The 18,519-nt window shown below is 46.2% G+C and overlaps 1 protein-coding gene across 2 annotated transcripts in view; it reads left to right on the top strand.

Moving 5' to 3' along the window:
* Positions 1-916: 916 nt before the first annotated feature.
* GABRB1 (gamma-aminobutyric acid type A receptor subunit beta1) overlaps positions 917-18,519 on the top strand; it is a 165,835-nt gene continuing 148,232 nt past the window's right edge. For both annotated transcript variants that reach the window (XM_054990168.1, XM_054990167.1), the window contains exons 1-3: positions 917-996; positions 1,143-1,234; positions 1,589-1,656. In XM_054990168.1, the coding sequence (XP_054846143.1) occupies positions 917-996; positions 1,143-1,234; positions 1,589-1,656 (240 nt within the window). The remainder of the gene's footprint in view (positions 997-1,142; positions 1,235-1,588; positions 1,657-18,519) is intronic.

The following is an 18,519-nucleotide window of genomic DNA, read 5'->3' as shown; positions in this document are numbered from 1 at the left end:
CCAGGGGCCAACATAAGTCGGCCATGACTTGAGGGCTCTCTCCACCACCACCACCACCACCACCACCACTAATAATAATAATAATGTTTGGTTTATATACTGTCCATTCAGGACAACTTAACCCCCACTCAGAGCAGTTTACAAAGTATGTTACTATTATCCTCATGGCTTCAAGGTGGGGAATCCAACCGGGCTCTCCAGAGTCGAGTCCTGCCCCTCTTAGTCTTAACCACGACACCAACCGGGCTCTCGCTCTCTCTGCGCACTTCCAAGGAAGGAACAGGCTCCTAGTCCTGCTCGGCGCCAGCAACTGCGCTGTGCCGAAGACAGCGCCGCTCTCCTCATCACCCAGCAGCTTCCATTTGCCTTGCAAGGGCGCCGCTTCCCTCAGGGCCGGCCCGACGGCAGCCGCCCCCCGGGAGCCTCGCAGCTGCGGCTTCGCTCCACCCCCACCCCGGCCTCCGCCGTTTGGAGAGGCCAAAGAAGGTGCGCTCCTGGCGGGCAGCCCTGGCTCCCCAGGCTCCCCCGGATCGCAGCCGGCTCCGAGCACCTGCGGGCAGGGCCCCGCTTGGCAGCGAGGAGAGCCTCGGACGGGGCTCTCCGGCAAGAGCCGGCTGCGAAGGCGCAGGTGCAGGGCCTGGGCCCGGCAGCCACTTGACGGCGCCAGCCCGCCCCTGCTGGGGCCACGCAGGAGCTCCCAGGGCCCCCCCGCCGCCAGCCGCCTGACCCGACGGAGCTGCCGAGGCGCGAAGGTGTCGGGGGGGGGGGGGCGCGAGGGGTGCAATCCCGCGCATGCGTGGCCGTCTCGGGCATCGGCGCTCTGCCGGTGGCTGGAAAGTGGCGCCCTCGGAGCTGGGCGGCGGCGGCGGGGGGAGGGAGCGGGGGGCGGCCGCGGCTCTCTCCGCCCGAGGCAGGGATGCGGGAGGCGCGGCGGCGAGGCTGCGCGGGGCTCCTGCTCTTCCCGGTGCTGCTCGCCCTGCTCTGCTCCGCCCAAAGGTGAGGCTGGCGGCCGGCCGTTCTTCTCCCTCCCGCGAGGGCTCCGCTCGACGGCTGGGCGGTGTGTGTGTGTGTGGGGGGGGTCTGGGCAGGGGCCGCCGCTCGCCCGCCTCCAATTCTCTCTCCCTTTTCTGCTTCTCCCTCAGCCAGAGCGAGCCCAGCAACATGTCCTACGTGAAGGAGACGGTGGACAGGCTGCTCAAGGGATACGACATTCGCCTGAGGCCGGACTTCGGAGGTAATTCGCCTCCAGGGAAGGCTTCGCTGCCTTTCCTGGAGAGACAGAGGTCGGGGTCAATGCGGGCCCCTCACCTCTCTCTTACACGCGCACCCCTCCTCGCTCCAAAGCCAGCAGCTCTCAAGCGACCGACACCGCCCCCACTTCCATTGTATCGGCTGCGCCCGCTAGGAGCAGGCTAGTCGTCTTCCGAGTCCCACAGAACTCTTAGACCGGAAGGAGAACCCATCCACGCGCCAGGGTGTGCGGGCTGGCTTGCTGCGCGCGCTCTAGCTACATGGCGAGGTGCGGGGATGCGGGGTTCGGTTCGCTTTCATTCAGTGGCCATTAAGCACGGCCTGTTTGGGTTTGCAGGTTCCCCCGTCGGCGTTGGGATGAGCATCGTGATCGCCAGCATCGACATGGTCTCCGAAGTCAACATGGTGAGTCCCTCCTTAGGATAAAGAGCGCGGGGGTGGGGGGGCGGAGGAGGCAAGCCAGTTCCTCGGGAACCAGCCGGGCTCCGTTTCTGAAACGCAGCGAGTTGTCGAGTTTCCCGTCGCGGCGGGAGATTTGAAGGACCGGCTGTTCCGAGATGCGCCGGAGCAACCTGTTTGGGGAGAGAAAGTTCAGGCGCCGCCTTGCTCAGGCGCGGCGCCTGTGGAGAATGAAGGACGGCGCCACCTGCCGGTCGCCGCGGCTGACCAAGTTTCAGCACCTGGGACAGCGGCCCGAGTTTCAGCACCTGGGACAGCGGCCCGCATCTCTTCCTTTGCTTTGCTGGCATCTTCCCTATATAGTGTTCCGGCCGTGTTATTTAGGATGAGGAATCACACTGCAAAAATGTATTCGGATGAAATAGAAAAGTGAGCCCGGTCAATTGTCAGTGAGTGCTAACAAATGGTCATGAAGGGGATCGAAGGTCAGGCAGGAGTGGTGGGGGGTGGATTCCCTGTGATATTGTATGCAACTGAGCAAGTTTCGAGTCCAGTAGCGCTTAGAGACCAACTAGATTTCCAGGATGTGAGCTTTCAAAAGTCAGAGCTCCCTTCATCAGATACAAGGAGAGAAAAGGGTAGGAGTCTTTATAATCCAGGCAGAGGGTTAAAAGGGTATTGTAAAATCAGATTGTCAGGAAACTCACTGTAATACATGCTGTAATTAGTTTATAAAGCAGAGGGGTTAAGTGCAGTAAATTAGCATCTGTAATGCAAGAAAAATCCCGGGTCTGAGTTCAATCCTGTGGGATGCGTTTTTCCAAACTTGCGAATAAACTCAATTTCAGCAGTTCCATCCCTTTGAAGTTTCTCTGTTTGAGAATGGCAATTTTTAGATCAGGAATGGAATGTTCTGGAAGATCAAAATGTTCTCCATCTGGTTCTTGAATGTTGTGATTTTTTTGATGTCAGATCAACATCCATTTATTCTTTTGCATAGGGACTAGCCTATTTGTCCAGTGTAGAGAGTGGAAGGGCATTGCTGACACTTGATGACATATATAACACTGGAAGATGAACAAGTGAACAAACCTGAGATAGTATAACTGGTACTGTTAGGTCCAATGATGGTGGTGTTAGAGTAAATATAAGGATGGAGTTGTCATCTTGGTTTATACTAAGCCCTGGATCCAGAGCCCATGTCTATGATTGTAAGTGAGGAATTATTTAAGGTTGGGGGCAGTCTGTGGGCAAGAAAAGGTTTTTCTCCCAGAGTTTGGGAGTATCCTTGTCCAGCATGGGTTGCAGGTAATTAATGTTGTAATGAACTGGTTTTAGCTAGGAACTCTATGTGACTACTAGTGGTGTTCTGTTGTTGTTATATTTGGGCTTATCTTATAGCAGGTCATCCCTCGGTATCATTCTGGCTTTGTTGCTTTGTTTTCTTACCACATTTACTGGGTACTGTAATTCCAGAAATCTTTGTTGTAGGGGGGATTGGAGCAGCTGTGGCTGTAGCATAGAGCTTGGCTGTAGAAGATGGATTGTTTGGTGTGTTTATGGTGGTTCTGGAGGCATGTAGATATATCTGGTAATCAGTAGATTGCCAGTATGAGGTGGTTTTTAGACTTCCATCATTTAATGATACAGTGGTGTACAGAAAATTTATTTCCTGTGTCGATGGATTCCTGGTGAGGATGATGGTGAGGTGGAAGTTGCTGAAGGCCTGGTGAAATGTACGCAACTGGTCATTTTCTGCATTCTTGCAAACTGCATCTCTCCCTGCACTAGCCTACTGCTTGGAATACAGGACACAGGAAAAGATAGCTGTATTAAGAACATGCATTTCACGTATTCCAGTTAAAGGTTGTGCTGACATTATTTAGAGAATGAATCCCTGCTGTTATTCAGTGATAGGCTGTATCACAGTGACCAGCATCACAAAGCACATAAATAATCCTGCTACTAGGCAGGGCTGGCAACAACAGCCCTGCTGCTAGAATCACTAAGACTTGATGATTTATGTTTAGATTATCTCTTATGACATTAGAACTGTAATGGGTGAGTGACGATTGCTGAATATTGATGATTTAATTTAATTTATTAGATTTCTTACCCACCCTCCCCATGAGCATTTATAATATTACAATAATACTAAACATTAATAATATAACAATAATAATAAATGACAATACCCAGTACCCAATACAATACCCAATAATGGGTATTTGAAGCCCTGCCAGTAATACAAATAATGACAAGAATTAAATATAAAGGTCCAAATGGCCCCACTCAAAATAGATTATGAGTTCCATTGCAGCTATTGGTTGATATTTTTAACTTGCTACTGGAAATTAGGAACGTTTCATATGGTTTTGATTCCTACATAGGGTAAATAGTAATGTATGAAGGTGACCTGAGGGCCAGTTCACACCACCATTTTTTTTAGTGTTAAAGTCAACCCAACATGACTTTTTCAGCGGATAATCTATATATGTAAAGACAAGTGTCCTGACTTACTCATAATTGCCTAGCCCAAACCCCTGGACTTAGAAACATGAAATTTGGGGAGAACATTCCTTTCATGATGTAAACACCAACTAAGAAGGGATTTTAAGAAATTCATCCCCAAAGGGGGGTAAAAAATTTTTAAATATGTTTTCCCAAAAGGAGACAGCTTCCCTGTGTGGCTGGTAGGCTACTGCCTGCTTGCGCTCCCGCACACTGCCAGCTTGGCCACTCTTCCCTGATTGGCCAGCCTTTCAAGATCATTTGCATATGTGGCCTGATTGGTCCTTGCCCCAACATTCTAAACAGTATGCAGTTACGATTGGGTGTCATTGAATGTGCCCTGAGGTAAAACCCACCTCACAGTCTTCCCCTCAAAGTTCACTACGGCCACCAATCTCCCTGTGGGCTTGGCTTTCCTGTGTGGCTGGCAGGCTGCTGCCTCCTTGCACTCCCCTCTCTCTTATTGGTCAGCTGTGGAACTCTGTGTTCTGAGGTAAAAATCAGGTCAAGGAAACTACAGACAGTTGAAGAAAGACAATACAAGACTCCTGAATAGGGATTTTATATAAAAGTCAATATGGCAACTGAGTTTTTAAATGTTCATGGGGAGATGGTGCATGGGCCATTTTGATGTGAACCTCTCACATGAACCTGCCAAACTGCCCACCACGCCACCTCTCCCTTAGTCCAACTCCATCTCACACCTCTCACAACCATCGCCTCTTACTGCCCCCAAGAAGCCTCCTGGCAGATGTCATGCAAGATACACTGATGCTAAAAGGAGGAATCAGCTTAGAGATGTGGCAAAGAAATATGCACATCATACTTCTGTGGTGCACAGAGCAGCAGTGGCCAAGTACCAGCAAGATCACCCCAAGGTGCACAGAGTGGCAGAGTCTCTCTATGAGCAAACCAATCCTGGAAGACAAGTAGAGAGGTGCTCACTTCCATGGAAAGTCAAGGCTCACTCAGGCATGGCACATGATCCTTCGCTATCTTCAAGCTGCCTCTTAACCTCATCCATGCAGAAACAACCCCTGTTCAGCACCTCAAAACAAAGCATCATGGCCCAAGTGCTGTGGAACTGTAAGCTCATTGTTTGGGATGAGAGCACCATGGCGCTTAAGGGGTGTTTTGAGGCACTGAGCATAACCCTCAAAGATGTCAGGGGCAATGAGAGAGTGATGGGGGAGTCACTGTGCTGCTGGCTGGAGACTTCTGGCAGACTCTTCCAGTAGTCCCGAGGGGAACTCGAGCTGACGAGGTTACCATGTGTGTCAAGGTGTTGTATCTAGGCATTGTGTCTGTGTCCCCCTCATCAGGAAACTCTCGCTAAGAAAGAACATGAGGGTCCACTTGAGAGGCAAGGTGTCCACTGGGGAATTCGTACACAGGGTAATGTATGAAGGTGGAGGGGAAAACCGCCCATGTGTGCTAAAAAGAGGTCCTTCCGTAGGAAAAAAACCCAGTTGTCCGTATTTTTCACTTTATTTCTTGCACTACAATCTTTTCCTTTTAAAAATCTCTTCAATAAATGTTACATTTCGAAAGTCACTTCATCAGTTTTCAGCATCAACATGCTTTGCTTCACAAACACCTTTGTGAAGTGTATTATACTACAAAACCAACTCAACCCCCCCCCCCAAAAACAAAAAAATGTTACATACCCCTAAATATTATAACTGGATTTAAAGTCGTTAAATACCATAGCGAAGCACAGGCATCGAGCTACTCTCTCTATATAAAGACAAGTGGGGACCTGCAAGGACTTGCGGGGGGGGGTGTCTCATTTTTCCTATCCCCACCATGTTTTCTTTCCCTTCCTTACCTCCCATAGCCTCTCCCGCCTTTCCTGCTTCCTTCTCTCCTTTCCACCCACCTTTGTCTGTTCGCCTCTCTTCACCTTTCCCCCTTTCCCTCCCCAGCAGCCTCTCCCCTGGGTCCTAGTTGCATCGTGCCAGCAGAGCCAGGTCCAGGTGCATGGTGGGGAACCTGCAAGGACTTGCAGAGCGCACTTCACTTTCCCTTGTATCCCCTTCCTGACACCATTTCCTCTTTCCTTCCTTCTGGCAGCCTCCATATGCTCCCCTTTCCCAACGTCCTCCTCTCCTTCAAACCCACTAAACAACTTACCTTTTTATCTGCCTCCCCCCATCTTCATCTTCATTTGTATCTATGTATTTATTATATGAATTATTTATTTCATTTTTATACTGCCTTTCTCCACGATGGGGAACCCAAAGCAGCTCACATCATTCTCCTTGCCTCCATATTAACAACACAACACAACAACCTTGAGAGGTAAGTTAGCTGAGAGTGTTTGATTTGATCAAAGTCACCCAGCAAACTTCCACAGCAGAATGGTGATTTGAACCTGGGTCTCCCAGAATCTACTCTGAAATGCTGAGCACTACACCACACTGACTTTTGTGGGGGAGAGGGCTGCTTTTGAACAGTAGCAAGCAGTCAGGCCTGAGTGACTCATGAAAGTCATGTGGTATCTAGCAATCCGGTGATTGCTTAGCCCCAATTTAGCCCTCAGAGGCCAAAACAACCCTGGTAAGGCCCCTGCCCTCTCACCCTGCCTCTTACTGACAGAAAGCAAGCCAGGAATACTGGCTGACCTGTCGTGGTTGCCTAGCAACAACCACTGAGTACATCTGGTTAAAGCTACAGATGCTCCTTTTATCATTTTTTTTAAAAAAACATTATATTTATATATAGAGAGAGATTTAGATTTCAGATTTTTTTGCAAACTGGTGGCATTATTCAGGTAGGACAGTAGGAAGATCTGTCTTGTCCCTTCTCAGCTCCAGTCTCCAGATTTAGGTATCCTCTGATCAGGGTCACATGGCTATTAGTATATATCTCTCTCTCCTTCTCTTTTTCAATATTCTTGTAGTCATTCTATGAACCTGGTTAGTGTTGAGTTTGGGATAAAGTGGAGTATTTCTTCATGCACCACAGAACTAATGTATGGAATTCATTGACAAGATGGAAGGATAGCTTATAGGGCTTTTAAAAACCGGACAAATTCATGAAGGGCAACTCTAGCAACAGCTAACCTACCTGCTGAGACTCGCAGTCCATAATCTCAAAAGTGCTCCCAATACCTCTCCATTATGAGAAAAGCCTGACATGTTATGGTTTTTTAAAAAAGTTTCTGCCTTCCCACATTTTTGATGTAATCCGCTCTGACCCTGTTTTAGAGGGAGAGCAGAATATAAGTGCAATAAATAAATAAATAAATTGGTTTTGCCAAGTCATTCACTCATCTTTCACATGGAGAGCAAATGAAATGTTGGCAGATACAGGATGTGTGTCATGATACAAAACGCTTAAGAAAGATGCCATCTGGGCTCCCCTCTTCTCTTTCACACCTTGCAGTGACACCATTTCCTTGCACAAGCCTGAACATCATCTCACTCCTCCTACACCAACTAAATCCACTGATTTTGTGATCTTGCCCTCGGCCCTAAACCCATGTTAGAATTAAAGTGGAGGCCTAAAAAGGGGGTCCTCTTAAGGGTCTATGTCAAACTTCAGACAGAGAGGAGAAAATGTCTCCGTTTTTACAGCAATTAAAATTCTCATGTGCAAATCAAGACAGGGGAACGGATCATTTGTATGAGAGTGAGTTCTTCCTCCTCTCCTGGGATTCACAAGTAGAAGATCTGTGTTTAAACTGAAAGAGCGCATGCGTGAAGGGAACAACATGCTGGCCTCCCTTGCTCCATGGCGTTCACTTGATTTCAGCATTTTTCTCCGAGGCTCCTTGACAGCCCATTTTAGAGCCAGATTGGAAGAAAGCTGCTTTGAACACCAGAGTGCAGAACTGGGGTTAATGCCCTTTGCCTGCACACTCTGGTGTGGTTTAAAAATAAACCCACCTCTAGTAACTTTACATATAAACAAACAGGAGGCTGCCTGTCTTAAATTATCCCTCACTAGAGCTAAGAACAGCTGCAAAGGGGGAAGGGTTGCTTTCAAGTCCAATGAAAAAAAAAAGATGAGAGAAACTGGACACTAGCTGATTATCTACAGTGAGAGAGAAAGAGAGAGAATGTTAGTTCTCAGCTCCTTCCTTACCACACATCTCTCATATATTGTGTGGTTGGTCCTGCTTTTCGTTGCAGAGGGAAGAGTTTGCCTCTGTCCCTGGCCTCATACTCTGTTGCCTTCCCAAGGGAACGAGCACAAAATGTTTGCTTCTCTCCCCTGCAGGCGCACTGCCTAGCATAGGGGGTGTCTGTTAATTCTTCTAGTCTGTAGCAACTGTTCAGAAGCTTCAAGCAAAAAGATTGTCCTCAGCAGGTGTGCAGAAACAATACAACATCTGGGAAGAGAATAGCAGACAAAGAAGACCAACTTTTATTTATACATTATGGAATCACAAAAGCTCTCAGTGCAATGACTGACAGGAATGGGAACTCTGTGCCTATGAGCAGGAACATTTGCTAACAGTACAGTCCTGTCAGATTATCTTTCTTCTCGTGTTGTTCTTCCTGCTATCTTCATCCCATGCAAGTGCAAAAAAACTTCACCCGGATGGAATCGGGTGCAGAGCAGGAGGCAATGCCTGCCCCCCTTCACCCAATCGGGATCAGGAGCGGACCAGGTGGCAATGCCTGCCTTCACCCTCACCCTGCCACAATCAGGCATGGAGCAGGTGGCAATGCCTTCCCCACCCTTCACCCAGCTGGGATCAGGAGCAGAACAGGAGGCAATGCCCACCTGCCCACCCTCCCCTTTCTAAAGCCCATTGTATTTTTTCCCATAACAGGCTTTTTTACTAGTGGTATCAGAAAAACTGGCATTTCCAGAGATTTTCAGTGATTTCCAAATAATGATTTCCAAAGGTATTACAGGGTGGTGGTGGAGGAGAGTGCCCTCAAGTCATAGCTGACTTATGGCGACCCCTGGCAGGGTATTCAAGGCAAGAGACTAACAGAGGTGGTTTGCCATTGCCTGCCTCTGCAACCCGGGTCTTGGTTGGAGGTCTCGCATCCAAGGACTAACCAAGGCTGACCTTGCTTAGCTCCTGTGATCTGACAACATGAGGCTGCATTGTTCAAATTTCTGTTATTATGATGAGCTACAGAAGAGTAACTATAACAAATGGTTCTTTCAACACTGCCTTTTTTTTTTTGCAAGTTAATCTTGAATCGGTCCCAGAGTCTGCCTTTTAAACCTTGCTGAGAATCACGCGCCCACATCCACCTGAGGTTTCTTTGCCCCTGCCCACTGAACCAGCCCCACTAAATGCAGGGGGTCAGGCATATATCTCCTCCTCATGATATTGCTCCTATTTTTCTAACAAAACAATTCATCACAAATAACACCATTTTTGTTTGTTTTTTAAAGAGGAAAGTGTTGCTGAACTTGTATGTATGAGCAGGGCTTTTTTTCTGGGAAAAGAGGTGGTGGAACTCAGTGGGTTGCCCTTGGAGAAAATGGTCACATGGCTGGTGTCCCCGCCCCCTGATGTCCAGGGGAGTTTAGATTGCCCTTCGTGCTGCTCAGCGGCGCAGAGGGCAATCGAAACTCCCCTCTGTCTGGAGGTCAGGGGGCGGGGCCACCAGCCATGTGACCATTTTCAAGAGGTTCTGGAACTCCATTCCCCCACGTTCCAGCTGAAAAAAAGCCCTGTGTATGAGTTAATCCAATCTGGCAAGGAAGAGCAGCAAAATTTACATAAATGGAAACCATCCGGGGATGATGGCACTGTGAAATTATTGACAGAAACGCTTAGAAGTTGTCATGTTGACTGGTGATGCAGTTAGTGGAGGCATTAAGGAATCCCTTCCGGAAAGCCAATCGTTCCTTTCTTTCCAACCGATATGATTCTGGCGTCTCTCCTCTCAAATGAACTGCATGAGCTCAGGGCATCCTGAACAATAGAGCAGATTGGATGTTGAAAAGTCCCAGAGGTTGTACAGGCCAGCGAATCAACAGTTCTCTTATGGCTCATCAGGTAATATCTGTGAGCATTGTCTGATGAGGATGTAGCCTCATCAGATGGCGGGTTTGTTAAGAACAATGGCCAGAAATTTCATGCCAAAGTCATTTCTGTACGCCTGTTTGGTGTAGTGGTTCAGAGTGGCAGGTTGAAGCACCTTTCCTACGAGGAAAGGGTGAAGAGTCTGGGACTCTGCCGGTTAGAAAAGAGACGACAAAGGGGCGGCATGATAGAAGCTTATAAAATTATGCACGGGATAGAGAGAATGGACAGAGAGAACTTTTTTCCCCTCTCCCAAAATATTAGAACTTGAGGACATCTAATGAAGCTGATGGACAGCAGATTCAGGACAGACAGAAGAAAATAGTTATTCACACAACAAGCGATTAAGATGTGGGCTGCACTGCCAGAAGATGTAGTGATGCCGGTGGGCTTTAGGAGGGGATTAGGCAGATTCTAGGAGGAGGGGGCTATCAGCAGCTCATAGACTCATAGAGTTGGAAGGGGCCATACAGACCATCTAGTCCAACCCCCTGCCCAGAAAACTACCTCTGAATACCCATGGCTGGGAGGCAACATCAGGAGAAGGCCTCTGCTTCTGTGCCCCATTGTTGGCCCTCCAAAGTAACTGGTTGGCTAGTGTGTAAGACAGGACACTGGCCTAGATGGGCCACTGGTCTGATCCATCAAGGTCCTTTTTATGGGGAGGGGATTCAATCTTTTTCCACTCTATGCAGTGTAATACTCTGTGCACTCTGGCCAATGCCGATGTGCTGAATTAAAACTCAAGTCTAGGGAAAATTGAGAAAATTTCCATTTCAGTTTCAGTTCTGGGGGGTTCTGGAAAAATTCCATTCCGTTCCTGTTTGTTCTGGCTGGGGAGTGCTGGCTTGGATCTGATCTGGTCTTTTCGTTTTCATGAGTTTCAGCCTGTTGACCACTCATGCACATTGACCACTCATGCACAAATACATGCTGTTCTTTTCAGGGGGTTGGAAAATGAGGCTTTGGGGTAGCCGTTTTGGCATGCAACAGCACCAAAATCATGCAGAATGCAGTCTTCCCTCTAAACCATCAACCCACAAAGTGAGGGTTCAGGCTCTCCTCTTTGGATCGAATTAGTTGCATGAATGCAGACAGACTTGCAGTTAAGGAAAACAAGATGCTGCTGGACACGCTTCCTGGCCCGCCTGTGCAGCTGCTATGCAGGTAAGAAGTGAAACAAAACACACCAACTTTTTGGCTGGGGTGTAGGGTCTCATTACAGCCTCATTTCCCACATGGGTCCCACTGTTCTGGAAGTTGCTTTAACAAGATGAAGTGGCTATTTCTGTGTACATTTTCAGCTTTTTTTCATTATGCACACCCCTACTCAAGACATTGAACACTATGGCTTAAATAAGAGAGATTTGCTTACTATAATTGTTAATCGCTCAACAGGATGCGCTCTTTAAAGATATGCCTCCTTCCTCCAACCTCCCTTCCTTGAGGCTCCTTGCCAACAGGTGTGTTAAGGCCTCTCCTTATAAAAACCCTTCCCCATGCATGAAGATTTTCTTTTGGTGAGGTAGGTTATTGTCTTTGTTGGCGATAATGGCCACCAAGGCTGCCTCCTTCATACAAGCACATCTTCACAAGTTGTGCTTTCTCCTTGGTGTTGGTTTTGCTTGCCATTTATAGCCTTTCTTGAAAACTCATTTTTCACATTTCCATTTTTCACATTTCCTTGCAAATCCTATTCAAAATATGCCTTCCTACCATGAGAGTAATTTTTTTAAAAGAGGGGCATGCCATTCCCCATAGGGACTGCCTAACCATCAGGAGCTTTGTTCCAGTGGGAATTGAGTGACTAACTTGTAAAAGCATAATTTTCTACTTTGCATTGCAGGGCCGGGTACAAAGGATGTCAGTTGTGGGCTTTACACATCGTGGATGAATACATTTTTATAAATATATTTGATGATATCTTCAAACACATTTAGAGCACAATTCTTTAAAAAATTAATTGAACCAGTACGCTTAGGATAGCAGCTGTAAAGCTCAACTCAATGAGGCACTTTGCAAGTGTTGGAAATGTTGCAGGTGGACGCCACGTGCTTACGCAATGCAACATTATGACCTGTGACACAAGCCCTGTACACATGGTACAGTGAACAGATATACATCTGGCATGTAGGTGTGTACATCTAGTTTATAAGAAAGAGCCATTTCTGTTCACTAAAAAATGAATTGGAAAATGGCACCTGGGTAGATGTGGGGTTAAAGTTGCACATTCAGCAGTACACACATTTTGAGGGGGCCAGTGGCTCAGTGGAAGAGTTATTTAATAACAACAACAACATTTGATTTATATACCGCCCTTCAGGACAACTTAATGCCCACTCAGAGCAGTTTTAAGTATTATTAAGTATTAAGTTATTATTATCCCCACAACAAAACACCCTGTGAGGTGGGTGGGGCTGAGAGAGCTTCTAGAAACTGTGACTGACCCAAGGTCCCGCAGCTGGCTTCAAGGGGAGGAGTGAGGAATCAAACCCGGTTCTCCAGATTAGAGTCCCATGCTCTTAACCTCTACACCAAACTGCCTGTCATGCGGAAGGTCTCAGGTTCAATATCTGATCTCTCCATTTAAAAAAATCACAGAGGAGGTGATGGACCCCTACCTTAGACTCTGGACAGCCCCTCACAGTCTGAGTAAATAATACTGACCTAGATGGACTGGTAGTCCGATTCAGAATAAGAGAAGTTCAGTTTGGTGGTGTAGTTAAGAGCAGCAGGACTCCAATCTGGAGAGCCAGGTTTGATTCCTCACTCTTCCACTTGAAGCCAGCTGGGTGACCTTGGGCCAGTCGCAGCTCTTCCAGAGCTCTCTCAGCCCCACTCGCTTCACAGGGTGATTGTTGTGGGGATAATAATAACACACTTTGTAAACTGCTCTGAGTGGGTGTTAAGTTGTCCTGAAGGGAAGTATATAAATCAAATGTATATAAATCAAATGCTATTATGTGTTCAATATAACATTTATACAATGAAAAATCATTGTGCAGGTTGTACATACAGACACTGTGGTATAGGGCTGCTGTGTGTTGGTGTTGAACTACGTGCCTCTATTGGCAAAGAGAATTTGTGAATTGTTAAAATGCTGAACATTTTTGTGTTTTGATAGTGAGCAGAACAGGGAAGAAAGTATGATGGCACCCGAGTGCTGGTCCACACAGGCGTGTTTGTTATTCATAGAGTGTAATAAACATGTACAATACGAATATCAGATGAGTTTCCCTAAAACCCATCTACATACATTGGACAAGCAGAACTGCCGTATGCGATCCAGCATGGTGTGGAGGGTCAGATTAGGATCTGGGAGACCCAGGTTCAAATCCCCACTGTGCCATGGAAGCTTACTGGTGACCTTGGGCCAGTCACTCTCAGCTTAACAGAGTTGATGTTATGAAGATAAATATAGGAGGGGAGAATAATATTGTATGCCTCTTTGAGTCTCCGTTGGGGATAGAAACAGGACATCAAATATCTAAATAAACAAATAAGCATTGAGCTGATCTTACAGACACTTAATGTGTTTGGATGGAAGCTTCCCAGATTCTTGATTCAATGCAATATCACATGGCCGGAAGCAAAGGTAAGCATGACTGAGGGGGGAATCACATTGTAGGGTGTTCTGTACATTTCCCCATCATCTTCACTGACCCCACCGACTTATTCTACTAAAATCACCACAAGAGTAGGGCAGGGACACCATGGTTACAAGAAGACATGTAGGCATTAGGTACCCTCGGGGGTTAGCTGAAAGCTGGTTTACATAGCAGAAAGGGGAGGCTGCTTTATGAAAAAATGTTTGCTAGACATAGCTGGCAACCTGAGGAGAGCATTTGGGGGGGGGGGGGTTGTCACACCCACTCACAACATCACTTCCAGAGCAAAATGGGAAGTGATGTCATCATTGAAGGGCAATGCTCTAGGCTTTACCCAGAACTCTATGATTAACTAATAACATGACATCATGTCTAATTTTGTGCTGGAAGTGACGTTCTGCATCAATGTGATGCCAAAGATCCCCCCTCCCAGCCTGTGAAGTGATGGTGGGGATCAGGGTCCTAGACTGGGCCCCCATAGAGAGAAAGTCCATACAAAGGTTGCTTTCAATAAGAAATGGATATCCTTTATCGTTAAGGAAATCCATACTAAGATAGGAAAGGAAGAAGAGGCATTCTGGCTATCTCTCTAAGCTAGGATGGAGACAGATGCTGAAAGTACATCTTACCCTTGTGGAGGTTAGACGAGGAAGCAGTAAGAGTAGGAAGTCCCTGAGAAGAGTATTCTGGGTAAACAAAGAAACAGTAGCAGAAGAGGCAAGAGGAAGGATACAGAGGAAACTCGCCTGTTCAGCTTGCTAGCTCTACTGCTCCTACTGGAGTACTGGTGTGCTTGGTAAAAAGAGGCATTCCAACACAATTAATGCATCTGAACTCTGTGGGGGGGAACCTCTGTGGGGAGTGGTCATGCCCAAAGTTGTAGAGCAATTAAAGGGTACTCTGAAGGCAGAGACAATTAAGAAGGCAACCGTGCCAATCATGATTCCCCTGCTTTAACCAACATACATCCTCTGTTCTAATCTACCATGAGACATGTGTTAATGGGCTTCCATTTCACCTCTGCCTTTTGCACATACCCACGGAAACATACAAAGCATCTCTCAGATCTGCAAGGTGACCCCTTTGGTGTAGCATCAATTAATAGCAACTTTTCAAAGATTAGCTATAACAAAACCCTTGTGGAGCATTTATAGGAACATGAAATGAGTTCATTAGTAGCAGGGTTATGACTACGACAAAGTTGATTAGGCTCTGTTGACATGAGCTGTCTGCTTTCCTGAAGCAACTTGTTCCGAGTTATTTAAACAGGCTGTTTCTATTGAGATGACGAAGGTGGCTCACGAATTGCTGTAGAAAGAAATTGTGTGCAAATGATCCCTGAAAGGGAGCATCTGCGTGCGAGGAACGAGACCAGATGCATTGTCCTCGGGAAAGTGACCCTAGCAACTCTTGCCAGACACGGGAGAGGCAATGAAGCATGGGGTGAGTTCAGTTAATGAGAAGAGCACAGCTCCCTGTGAAAAGGGTAATTAGGACCTCTTGGTGGGGGCGAAAGGCAGCATTTCACAAGGATCATGGACAATGAGTTGGAGGATAGCAATGCCTTGTGTACAAAGAGGATCCAAACTCCAGCTAGACAGGACTGTAGGGGAAGTACCTTCTTTCTAAAGGGGCTTTTCTTTGCCTGTTTGCAGAATGCTCTTCTTAGGTCTTCTTTTAGAACTCCACAACTGGTAAAAAAGCCAGATTTAGATCCGTAAATAAAGCTTTTGTTACTATTGATCAGTTCAGTGTCCCGCGTACTGCATACGGACTCTGCCAACACAAATCAATGGCAATAAAGGAGCTCCTGGTTTGAGATCTGAATTTCATTGCTCATTTTTCTTTTTTGGTACCAGCTGTGTCTCTAAGCGAGATGTTATTGTGATACATTTTTCAATGTGTTTTGAATTTTCATTTGTTTACTATAAGCCACTTTGCATTAATTGAAAAACTGGGTTACACATTGAAATGCGCCACATCAAATAGTTTACTTAGTGACAAGATGATACAAAGATGTTTGGAAGACCTGATCTTGAAGGATCTTCTTAGGGAGTATCCAGGGCAAAGCCTGTCCTTCCACCACGTAACATAGAACATCACCCCACTGCATTACAAACACCATCTATATTGCAGTGCCCATAACAGTTTACCCATTTATAAGCCAACAAAAAAAGGAGAGATTGCATCCCTGACAGTTCTGGCATCTGCAATGGTAACAGCAGCACCATCAAAAATATTTGGTTTTGAGTTGTGCTAAAAATGTTTTGAGTTGTGCTAAAAATGTGCTAAAGACTGAAAACCTAAGCCTGTAAGTCCCAGGGTAACTTTATTTCCAAGAACATAGATCCAGAGGAGTTAGCCGTGTTAGTCTGTAGTAGTAAAATCAAAAAGAGTCCAGTAGCACCTTTAAGACTAACCAATTTTATTGTAGCATAAGCTTTCGAGAATCAAGTTCTCTTCATCAGATGCATGATCCGAACTGGTCAAATACAGAAGAGGAGGGATGAGAGGGGAGAAAGAAGGGGACATATATCACAAGGAGACAGAATATATATGTCCCCTTCTTTCTCCCCTCTTTTATCCAGTTACTGGTCCCTGGTTCCACTTGTAAAGTGAATGCACATTGGCTCTTTTTTTACAAACAGATGTATACCCATACATCTTACACGCAGGATGTACATGCATTTACTGTAACATGAACAGAGTTTCTGTTTCCTCCTAAATCAAGATCTATATGTCTTATCAGTAGTTACCCACTGAAATGAGAATTCCACTGATTTTTAATTATAATAACATAATAACATTCGGTTTATAAACTGCTCATCAGGAAAACTTAACCTCCACTCAGAGCAGTTTACAAAGTATGTTATTATTATCCCCACAACAACAATCACCCTATGAGGTAGATGGGGCTGAGAGAGCTCCTAGAAGCTGTGTTTGACCCAAGGTCACCCAGCTGGTTTCAAGTGGAGGAGTGGGGAATCAAACCCACATCTCCAGATTAATAATAATAATATTTGATTTATATACTGCCCTTCAGGACAACTTAATGCCCGCTCAGAGCGGTTTACAAAGTATGTTGTTATTATCCTCACAATGATCACCCTATGAGGTGGGTGGAGCTGAGAGAGCTCTGAGAAGCTGTGACTGACCCAAGGTCACTCAGCTGGCTTCAAATGGAGGAGTGGGGAATCAAACCCGGCTCTCCAGATTAGAGTCCTGCTGCTCTTAACCTGTCAGGTATGCCATGCATCCATGCCATTGTTGTGCTATAGGCCATCACTGTGTTCTGACTTTTATGCTGAGACTGATGTAGACAATTCTACCATTGTGGTCTACTGCGTTTTACACTGCATTTTATATTATAATACGGTAACTTGTGCATTTTATGAGAAGACTCCCTGAAGATGTCCAGACTGCTAATATTAATTGCCAAGGGAGTGGGCTCTCCCTTATCTCTAAGAAATATGCGCTTTCATTTTTGTGTGGCCTTAGCTAAGAGCTTGCAGCTGGGTACTAACATGTATCTGCTTCACAGGAGAGAAGACTCCACTGTGTACCTTATCTCAGACTAAACTGCTTTTTGTTCCCATGTAACTTTTTAGGCTTTCGCGCCTAAATGCAAAGGTGGGCGGGAGAACGTCCCTCTATATCAGTAGTCCTATTGTTTGCCTAATTACTTCTGACAACTTTTCCCTGTGGGTGAATACCTGAACTGAAAGGATCTCTGAATAAAGTTCTTCAACCAATGCATGTGTTTGCTTGCTGTGAGGGACTTGGGGATCTTACTGCCAGGGAATGACACCCCAGGACTGACATTACCACTAAACCAAACTGGCTCCAGTCATCATTTCCATACTTACAGGGTTGGCCTTTGCCCTTGACTTATCAAGAATACCTCTGGAATTTACTTCAATCAAGTACATTTCTATCCTGCCCTTTCTTTAAGTAGTTTATGGGAGTATATATGGTTCTCCCTCTCTCACAACAATCCTGTGACCTAAGATAGCCTGGCAGAGAGTGACTGGGCCAGGGACACCTAGCAAGCTTCATGGCATGGTAGGGCCTGGAACCTGGATCTGCTGGATCCTAGCTGGACACTAACCACAACACAATGTTATGGCGAAGAAATGCTGGATGCCTTGATTAACATACAAGAGGCCCTGGCACCTAGATCAATCACACACTTTTGTGGGAACCAGGCAATAAATCATCTTTTGTAACCAGTGAAGAAGAAATGTTCCTCCTTTATGGAGATAAAGAAATAGAACAACGGATAGCCATTTGCCCACCTGCCAAGAAGAGAGAGGATAGATTGATTTCGGGCCCTAAAGACCAAGGAGGTGCACTTTGTTATGACTGGGTAAGAATGAATGGTGGGAAACATGGGGACTTAGCCCATATTTCAGGATACGTCTAACAGAACAGCTTGGAGGCAAACAGTTAAAAATACGGCAGGGTGCACAAGACAGGAATCAGGGAATGAAGAGGAATGGATTGGAGCCTGCGTCAACCAGCCTCTGTTTCAAAATTCCAACTTTTGTTGTGTTCATTTTCCTGAAAGGAATGTTAAGGTAAAACCAGCAACTTGTTGAACTTAGCTAGCCTCATGTTTTGATCCTTTTCTTGGTTGTCTGTAACACTTGTGCTGTTGCTATTATATGATTTTCCTTGCCATCTCCCCACTTAGGGAGACTGCAACCAAAGGAACACTTTCCTGGGAGTAAGCCCCCAATGGAGAAAACA

Source organism: Eublepharis macularius, chromosome 10 (assembly GCF_028583425.1).
Source record: "Eublepharis macularius isolate TG4126 chromosome 10, MPM_Emac_v1.0, whole genome shotgun sequence".
In the NCBI taxonomy this organism is placed as follows: domain Eukaryota; kingdom Metazoa; phylum Chordata; class Lepidosauria; order Squamata; family Eublepharidae; genus Eublepharis; species Eublepharis macularius.
This window is presented reverse-complemented; position numbering and strand designations above follow the sequence as displayed.